At 42.4% G+C, this 10,434-nt stretch overlaps 1 protein-coding gene across 1 annotated transcript in view; it reads left to right on the forward strand.

Moving 5' to 3' along the window:
- The window catches only part of Slc9a4 (solute carrier family 9 member A4), a 49,314-nt gene extending 39,833 nt beyond the window's left edge, over positions 1–9,481 (forward strand). The window contains exons 10-12 of the mRNA XM_052193494.1: positions 3,480–3,614; positions 4,137–4,221; positions 9,126–9,481. Of these exons, the coding sequence (XP_052049454.1) occupies positions 3,480–3,614; positions 4,137–4,221; positions 9,126–9,481 (576 nt within the window). The remainder of the gene's footprint in view (positions 1–3,479; positions 3,615–4,136; positions 4,222–9,125) is intronic.
- The last annotated feature ends 953 nt before the right edge of the window (positions 9,482–10,434 follow it).

Here is a 10,434-nt window from a genome sequence, read left to right on the forward strand (position 1 = left end):
GGTGTTTTGGCCTAGAACTTGGTATGGTCTCTTTATTAGTCTTTAGGAAAAGGCCTGAATAAATGACAGGTAAATCAGTGTCATCCCCACAGAAGCCTTTTCAAGTCTGACGGCTCATTTGCTCATCTTAATTCTTGGCTATGATTAAATATGTCTCTTGTGAGGGTTTTTGTTCTTGGTAATGCCATAGATCATGCTTTGGATGAGATTAAGAAACCGTCTAAGTAGAAGATGCTGGGGTTAGCAAACTTGGTGATCAGATTGAGTCAAAGTTATAAGATACATGTAAGTTAAGAGCTCTCTGCTGAGCTCCTGCCTGGTATTCTAAGACTCCAGACTTGCACAGCCAGTGAGTCAGTGGTCCACAGTTTTGTGTCAGCAGTGCTGATGATTAAAGTGGCTCGTGTCAGAAAGGCTGAAGGAATCCAGGTCAGCTTGGTGACAGTGTTCTTACTAAATGCTATGGCTTTCAAATCATTCCAAGCGAAACTGTTCCAGCAAGACTATCACATTTCACCTCTACCGAATAGATAAGAACTTCCTGGTGTGGAGAATGGCTAGCTTAGTAAGAGTCAGGCCCACTGAGTACCTGGCACTCAATGTTTTCTCCATCTTCATGATATGGGGAAGGACGTTGGAGTTCTGAAACTCCAGGCCAGTTGGAAATGGTCACCGACCACATTCTCTTTCATTCTTCAGATGTAGAGGAAAAATAGGTGTGTTGTTGGTAGGTTTCTGTCAACTTGACACAAACTAGAGACATCTAGAAAGAAGAAATAGTGTTTGTGGGCTTGCTTCATCATACTGTTGGTAATCAAGTCTTGGGGAGCATTTTCTTGATTAGTGGTTGATGTGGGAGAGCCAAATAGCCAGCTTCTTCTTTTGTCTGGTCTTCAACATCCTCTCTTCTAACCTATGCAGCATCTCTCTTCATTCCTTTGATTTATTGCCCACGTTCATTAAAAGGTTCATTGCTGAGCATCAAATGGAGTCAAATCAGAATAGGATTAGTGAGCCAGGGGCAATGATAGGGTGCAGATACCTTTCTGCCTCCACTTCTAGTTTGTTTGAAACATACCTCACCAATCCCCTTTCCTATTAGTCCAGATTGACAAACACCATTGAGGAAAAGCAACCGGGAGGAAAGGGTTTATTTGGCTTACACTTCCCAGTCACAGTTCATCACTGAGGGATGTGAGAGCAGACATTTAAACAGAAGCAGAGGCAGGAATTGCAGAAGGAGCACTGCTGATTCCTGGCTCACTCCCCTGGCTTCCTCAGTCTGCTGTTTTACACCATCCAAGACCACCTGTGTAGAGAATGGCACTGCCCACAGTGGGTTGGTCCTTCCACATCCACCATGAATCAACAAAATGCCCCAAAGACTGGATTACAGGCAATATGATGAAGGTAGTCCTTCAACTGAGCTTTCCCCTTTCAAGGTGTCTCCAGTTTGTGTCAAGTTGACAAAACAAACAGACAGACACTCCTAACAACACACCTGTTTTTCCCACTACTTCAAGCACTTCTAGGGTTATGAAAGTCTTACATTTTTTTCAAAGGAAAATCTCCTGGAAATGCTACCCTGAACAACTGAGTATCTATTGTGTATAGTGGATGTTCTACTGTTTAAGGGATTGACACAGACAGTGTAGAGGCCATCTGCTGTCCTCACATCTGGACGGCAGGAGCTGGACTGCTGGGTGGAGACATTGTACACAGTTTAGAAGAGTCTGTCATGGCTTCAGTAGTCACTTCTGGACAGAGCCAGAAAGAACATGGGGTGGATTCTGGCCTATTCTAAGCTATACTTGATATGAAACTGTGGTGCTCCCACTCTGATTCTGGACACATCTTTTTAAAATACTTCCTTTTAGCATTTTCAAGATAGAATGTACATGGGTGGGGGAGGTGTGAAGGACTAATTCTGGAGATTCCCAGTGGCACAACTGCAGAGACAGAGAGCTCCACAACACAGTGGGATGGAGGTAGAGGCGCACCCCAAACTTATCAAAGAATAAAGCTCAGACCAGACTCTAAGGCAGTGGTTCTCCTAATGTTGGGACTCTTTAATACAGTTCCTCATGTTGTGGTGAACATCAACCATAAAATTATTTTCATTGCTACTTCCTATCTGCAATTTTGTTACCATTATGAGTCATGATATAAATATCTAATATGCGACCCTGTGAAAGGGTTGTATCTATTTCTCTGCTCATTTCTTATCTCTGGGGATTATTTTATGGCATCTTGAGGGCATGTTTCCCCATCAGGCAGACACCTGGCTGGAAGATAAGGTCTTCACTCTTGGCAGGTGGTGTGTGGCTTGTTGTCACCGCTCCTTTTTTGCTTGCTGTCCTTGAACGCTGTCTTTCACTCATGTAATAACAAACTTGTTGCCGGATCTTTTCCTGGGGCTCCTCCCACCTTCCCTCAGAGTTGGTTGGTTGTTCCCATCCCTCAGTTCTCAGGTCCCTCCCTCCTGAACTTATCCCAGGGTAGAACCCACTTAGGGCTGCAGGCTCGGTCCAGTGAGCCTGGACCATGCTTGCCCGAGTCAGCACCCTACTTCATATCTCCCTGATGGTTCTAACATCTTATGTCAACTGAATGTCCCTGTCTACTTGACTCCCGCAGGTGGCTGTAAGCCTTTGAAAGACCTGAATTTATAGTTATTCATTTTCAATCCCCTGTTTGCTATAGCACCTGATATCCACTTTTTTTGTTATTGAAGCAATTATCTTTTTAAAAAAACCCACAAAGGAGTAAGGAAGACACAGGTGACAGTGATGTCCTTATTTAGCAGAGCTTTGCAGTTTTTCAGCATGCGCGTGCACACACACACACACACACACCACTTACCAACTCCAGGAAATCAGACATTCACTGATGAACTGGGAGCGAGCATTAGTGGAGACAAGAAGTTCCACTTAATCAAACATGCGCTTGTGCATAGATGTTGGCCTATGGTGCATGATAGCTCTCCATTAGTTTCAAGGGAAGGCAAGAAGTCATTTAAAGTTTGTCAAGCTGTTCCTTCCTTGCTCTGCTCTTTAAGTTAAGGAGTATTTTCACCAGGAAGCCTCTCCCTCTCCTCCTTTTCCTCCCCCTCCCCTCCCTCCCCTCTGTTGTCTTTAATTACAAGCAGAAACTTTGTGGAAATTTCAAAAATAGTTTTAATGTTTTTCTTACCCATCACATCTAAAGGCCTAGCACTGAAAATAATCCTGGAAAGAATGTGGGTATGCAGGGCAGCCACAATCTGTGGGTGCTGTAGGGAGGATTGGGGGTAGGGGTAGAGTTGCTTCACCCTCCACAGCCATAGCCAGGCCTGAGAGTCCTGAGTCTGCTTGTGGCCTTACTCCCTCAGTCATGCTGGAGGCCAAGCTGAGCCCATGCTACCCACTCGAGCAGTCCCTAGATGCCGCTGAAGGTAACACTGGGGTTCTTACCTGACTCTTATTATGCTCTTCCTACAGACCCTGTCCTACAACAAATACAACCTTAAACCCCAAACGAGTGAGAAGCAGGCCAAAGAGATTCTGATCCGTCGCCAGAACACCTTGAGGGAGAGCATTCGGAAAGGCCAGAGTCTGCCCTGGGGAAAGCCGCCGGTATGTGGGGCTGTCAACAGATAATTGGGCCTGTCCTTGGGGCAGAGCCTCATCAGCTGAGGGCAAATCACTCACTACCAACTCAGTTGTCGCTTGCTACCGGAGAGATGGAAAAGCTTTAGGGGGCAACAGACCAAAGCAGCCCCCTCCTCTGGATCCAGAACTCCCGGGGCTCAGGCATCTGTGAATGATGTATGAGGAGGAATGGAATGTATGGGATGTATCAGTGACTCCAAGTCACAGCTGAGGCTGTATCATGCTCATCATATAGGAACTCCTGGATAGAGCACACTCGAAGGCTGGTGTTGAGTGGGGCTATGACAGTAACTTTGGAAGGTTGACAAGGATCCTTTCAACACTCAGGGCAGGAATACATATTGAGTTATGTGTCCTTTAGACACAACTAATTAAATGCCAATAACTCCAGCTAAGAGCCCAGCAGCGGGCTGTTTCCTGCCCTCTGTGTGTCAGGTGAAACTTTAGTATAATAATTCTGCATTTGTTTCTTCTTGTTACCCACAGGCGGGCACCAAGAACTTTCGATACCTGTCCTTCCCTTACAGCAACCCTCAGGCAAGGAGAGAGGCAAGGGCGGCTCAATACCCAGGTGACCCATGCTTGGCTACTGTGTTTCCTCCGGTGCAGGTGGAGAAGATTTGGGGGCCCGGGGACCAAGAGAGACAATCAAGGCTATTAACTAGAAACTTGAACAAGAACAAAATGAAGGCATCCTTTATAAATAAATTTCAAAATTTTATTTACGGCCACAGAAACTTGTATTTACTATAATTTTGTCACTGTTATCCTCTTTTATTTTTTCCTGCCTTTCTGAGTGTAGGGATGATTAGTAGGTCACATGATCTCACCATCATAACCTCTTCCATGGTTCCCTTAAAGATATGTATGCAAAAGGCTAACTCTAGGACTGTTCTAACAGTCCAATGCAACTTAAATATGAGGTTAGTGTTTGTTGAAGGTATTTTAGTCATATTTACTGATTAGTGGTATCCATGAAACACATAAGTGAGATTCCTAGGACTTAAAAATGTTTATTATTCTAAAAAAGCCAATTTAGAATGTTTTAAATATATATCAAATGATTTCTGTTAGAAAAGGGTAATATATAATATAATCATATACCATGCTACCTGTTTGATTTTCTAATAATATAAACCTTAAAAAAATCACTTTGGGTAGTCAAATAAACTGAAGGCATAGGGCCTTAAATAATTATTTGTTAAAGGCAATATAATTATTTTTTGAAATAAGGGTTTTTCTTTGTGTTGCTTTTTGTTTTTCTTGTTAAAACAGGCTTCATGTAAAACCCAAATCCATCATTGGAGTAAAGGAACATGGAAGGAGTTAAGCAGTCTTTAAAGACTGGGATGTAATCACTATAGAACATTTTAGCTAGCACCCTTGTGAAGTCCTCTCCACACTATCCTGGCCTTCACTGATGTCCTGCTCTAAGAATCATGAAAGCATAGCAACACCCTGTGCATAAAATCAAACACTAGTGAATGTTTTGTCTCTTCCATCCCCAAATTTCCTAGTTCACTTGACAGTGACCTAGAGAAGAAAGGTTTCTCATTTCAACAGATACAAATTTAGTTGTTATTTTTAATGATAAAATACTAGTCAGTTGCATAGAGCAAAATCATAGTTTATTTACTTTCCAACCCTTTCCTTAGAAATGCAATAAGTCAGATATACCCTTAAAGTTGCCTGCTGTGGTGGTGTTCGCTCCCAACGTCTTCTTCTCCTTTAAAATGAAATGCTAAATTTTATGCTAAATTCCTTTATGCTAAATTCCTTCCTTCCGAAGGCGTCTTTGGACTAGTTACTTTGTTTCATTCTTCTTGTTACTAAATTCTTTCCTTCTAAAAGGGCCTTTGGACTAGTAACTTTGTTTCATTCATCTTGTTTGTTCCAGGTGACACCCTGGTATTTGATATTATGAGGGAGTTTCCCAAAGAAAAGTAAAGGAAATTAGGAAGAAAGACACAAACACAAGACACAAATAGATTGGTTTTAAAATACCTTTCTTATTCTAATAACTCAAGTCTAATCTTGTGATTTAAGTGAAGAGAAAACAAGAGAAGGCCAGCCACAGCTATTTTCTGTGGTGGTTGTAAGTACAGCAGGACTCTGACCTGGGGCAGCCTAGCGGGTTCTTAGAGCAGGGATGTAAAGAAACATTATCGCAAACAGCCAAATGGTTATCCTAAATACTAAACCTTGAGAAGTTTGCTTTATTCTAGAAGATAGAAATTATTTAGCATTTGGAAATGTCTTTATGTATTCATTTAAGCAGTTAAAGGACTCTAATATTTATCTTGTTATAATATTTTAACAATTCTTTATTAATTTCACACAATGTATTTTGATATTTCCTCCACTCCTTCCCATAGCTCATTATAGATCCCCTGCCTCATAACACCATCAACTTCCCAACTGAAAATATGAATGAGACACTATTTGTTGGAGGAATGTACTAAAGGGACAGAGTTGACTAAAACTCATGAACTCACTGAAGCTGTGGCTGCCTGCACATGATCAAGCCTTCTGGCATAGAGTTCATGACCCCCACCCCAACTGGTGAAGAACTATAGGCAGTTGATGGTTTCTAGAGGAGGAAGAGCTAATTTCCTTTAAGTTAGGTCAACTGTACTTCAGTAGGTGGCCCTATAGCCAGAAATATATGGGTAGCATGAATTAGAGTTGGTTAATTTGATGTTAAAATACATATCAAAATGCACGCAATGAATGAAACAACAAATAACAAATAAAAATAGCCTCCCCTCCAAAAAAAGATTACGGTAGCAATCATGATGAAATGTAGGGAGTCCTCAATGTGTGGCTAATGGTTTGATCATTTGAGAGCAACTTCTCTCCAAGTTTCAGGAGAGGAGGGTCACTCTAGTGAGGAGAATTGGGGTCATGCATTCCTCTGCCGTGTAGCCTCTGCTCAGCCAACCCCTGTCTACAAAAACACTCTCCTCCTAGCTCTCTTCAGGCCTGCCAAGGTCTGAATGCTCCTGACAGAATGCCTGTGAACTACATAGTGGTTTTAAAGACCTGTATATTCTCCTTTGCCTGTGGGGTTCATTTTGTGTTACAATTATGGGGATCCCTACCTTAAATTTCCCTCTATGTGTAAGGCAGGTTTAAACCCTTGAATTAGAAAATATGCAAAAAGCTCTTGAGAGACTGACTTTGGTGAAGATTACGCAGAAGCATGAACATTCTTAGTGCCATTAAACTGTACAATGATCTGTGCTTTGAAATGGTTGAGATGTTTAAAATGTTAAGTGTGTGTGTGTGTGTGTGTGTGTGTGTGTGTGTACCTTTTATGTGCAGAGATATAAGTACTGCTCTCTGGGTCTGGAGACCTAAACAGTTCACACTGGATCAAGCTAATCCCCTGTGGGTTTATCTCCACCCTGCCACAAGCAGAAGACACACCTTCCCTGTTTACCTGTTCCTCATTTAGCCTTAGTATTTCAGTTTGTTCTTCAGTAGGTGGAAGGTCAAGACACTCGCGTATTGCCTGAGAGGAGCTTACCTATAGGTAGACACATGGAAGCGGACCAGGTCTCGTCTGTATCCTTCCTCCTGCCAGCTTCTGCCTTGCAGCGTGTTCCTTCACATTTTGAGCAGAACCAGTCATTTGCCCTGAGTTCAACTTTGCAAGTGAGGCCTCTGCTAAAAGCCAGGGCTTCACTTTTCCTTAAGCTCGGAGAACAGAGAAAGGCTCGCTCCATGCTGTCAGGAGTTCTCAGGAGGACTGGCTTGAGTGAGACCACAGGCAGGACCTGTGGACAGAAGTGTCCACACCTCAGAAAGACTTCCCAGTGCCAAAGGAACTGAGGTTCCTCCTCCACTCAAAGCACAAAGAAAGGAAAATTGTAAAAAAGAAAAAGAAAAGAACAAATAGATTATGCTGCTATCTTTACCTCCAGTAGAGCATCCCCTATGTCAGTCTCCCAACTAGCTGCCTATGGGATTTGACTGCATTTTAGAAGAAAAAGTCTCTGAACCAAGTATTTAAGATTTTCTTGGGTATAGTAACATAAACACACTTTTTGTCAAGAGTGAAGCTTTGGGCAGACAGTATTAATTTTATGAATGCTCTTTGAGCTCTGTTTCCTCTTGATTTTTTTAGGAGAGACCAGAAAGTGGGAGAAAGGACAGGATTTTCAGGTTTACAAATAAATGCCTAAAAATATTGAAATTCTGCAGGAAATGTTTAAGGAAAAAATAGATTCATGAACCTAAAACTTGGAGGAAACAAGAAATATTTGTGAAAAGTATTTTTTGTTTACTGGGGGGAAAGGACACTGTGTTTTAGGAATAGATAGAAATTTGGAAATTAACTCAAAACAGAGCATTATATGGCTGCCCTCTGGTTAGTAACATCCATGCTATACACCCAGTTGTCTTCTGCATCTAAGTAGATTTTTTTTCAACCCCTGCCGCCCAAGTATAACAACTCTTTGCATAGTATTTGCAATGTATTAGTTACTATAAGTGGTTCAGAAACTGCTTAAAAACTGTAGGGTGTGCATAGGTTATATGTAAATACTGTGCCATTTTATATGAGAGACTGGTGCATGTGTGAATCTTGGTATATCTACTTAGGATAGAGAGGAACGGCTCCAATCCTGTTTGTACCCGTCGTATCATGTTGACAGTCACCTCATCTTAAACAGCTTCAGGCACTTGCCATATGATGTAAAGGCCATAGTTTTACCCACCTCCAAGGCCACTCAGATGGTTAAATGTTGTAAAGTGTGCAAACGACTCTCCCAGAGACAGCCACATAGTTGCTCTCCCATGAGGCCAAGCGCTCAGCTTCACGCTATCTTCCTGTTCCACGGCAATCTGCTCAGCATCTACCGCATGACAGGGAGCATCTGTCACAGCCTGGCTCTTCCTCGGCTCACCAACCTCCCATCTCTGTCTCTCCAAGATTACATTTCCAAAGTTAAAGCAGTGGAACTCAGATGTAAAGTTTTTAGACAGCTAGGGATTAAACGCCAAACCAAGAGCCAGGCATGTGACCCACACTTTTAATCTCCCTTTGGAAGCTGATGCAGGAGGACCACTGTAAATCCAAGGTCATCTACATGACAGGATGAGACCTTGTCTTAACAAAACAGAAACAAATCAAGCTACTTTGTCGGAACTGTTAGCATAGCATTTGCCTTTGAAAGAGTAAAACAGTTTTGTAGTGATTATTTCTGCTGCTATTAGTCTATAACTATGAGAAGACAGTCTGTTAGTCCTCTAGGGAAGACTGGTTCAACCCACAAGTTTCCACAAACCCCAACCTGTTTGGAATACCGAGCATGCAGCTCTGTCTTCTCAGTCCTCTGGGGTTGTGAAGTTGAAAGGAAAAGTCAGGCTGGGGCAATGCTGAGGCAGAAATGCAGTTTCGAGCAGTCTGGGCACGAAGCCTTGACTCTGATCTTAAATGTTCTTTCTGTTTCTGTCATGATGTCCTCTCAGATGATGATGGTACTGATCCAGCATTGCAGCCCTTGATGTTCAGCGCACACTCGAGATCAGGGTCCCTTCAGGAAAGGCGACCAACACAGGCAATGATCCCAATGAAGAGGCTTCGGAGAGGCGAGAAGGCGCTTAGCTTCAGCTGCCGAAGCAACACCGGCTGGGAGGAACAGGCCCGATGGCACGGGATGGATGTGTTGCAGCCCAAGCGGCTATTCTATGCAGTAGATGAGGAGTATGACTCTGGAGAGCAGACGGAGGAGGAGACCTCAGCAACCCTGTCCAGATGGACAGCTGAACACAGACCTAGCAGAGAGCATCACAAGTCCCACAGTCCTTTGCTACATAGGAAATAGCTCACTGTTCTCAGAGTCTTTCTCTGGTTCTTTCCAGAGTCCCGAATCCTATTTTATAAAACAAACATTCTCAGAGTCAGGAACAGTTACTGAGTTTGTGGTTTTTTGTTTTTTGTTTTTTGTTTTTCTGTTTTTGTTTGTTTGGTTGGTTGATTTTGCTGTTTTGAAACTTCTGGACACCATTCTACAAAAGCAGGGTGAGTTTACACAGTGAACTTGAAGGCTGAGCCACGCACGCTCTTGTGCCTTTGTAGATGAATTCTGCGTGCAGCAGAATGCCACTCCTTCTCAGAGTAACAAGCCATCTCTGAGGATTGCAGAAATCCATCAAGTGCTCCTGGTTTCCTCCTAGACATCAAGAGGAATGATGGAATTTGGAGATATGTAATGATGGAGGCCATTAGGAAAACCCATCTCTGAGAAGAGAACCAAAGATCAAAGGCGTTTTCATTTAGAATTCATAGGAACCTTCTATCATAACCCTCTGATTTATGTCATATGTCCAGAATTACATGTGATTGGTCAGCAATTCTTATCAGTTATATGCATATGCAATTTATAATCAATTAGAAATGGCAGGGGTGGGGGGGGTCTTTGAATTTGTCTGGTGGTCCAGCCCCTGGACCCTCATTTTCATATTGAGACTCTTTGACAAAGGCCCCCTGGCATATTGGTTACCTTGCAAGTTGCCTGCCTTTGGCTTTTTTTTTTTTGAAATGAACTTTATTTTCAAAGATACACTAATGTACCTCAAATGAGTGGTAAAATTTGTTCCACACTGTTATGTTTAATCAGTGATATTGATAGACGTGATCTGCACTATAGGGGGCTGATCTTACAAATCTAAATACTATTTTTATAATTAGACTGTTAATTTAAAATAAATTTTAGCAATATAAGAGCTACAGTTTAACAATGGCATGAATAATAGCATTTATCTGCTGTGTGTTTAT

This window comes from Apodemus sylvaticus, chromosome 9 (assembly GCF_947179515.1).
Source record: "Apodemus sylvaticus chromosome 9, mApoSyl1.1, whole genome shotgun sequence".
NCBI lineage: Eukaryota > Metazoa > Chordata > Mammalia > Rodentia > Muridae > Apodemus > Apodemus sylvaticus.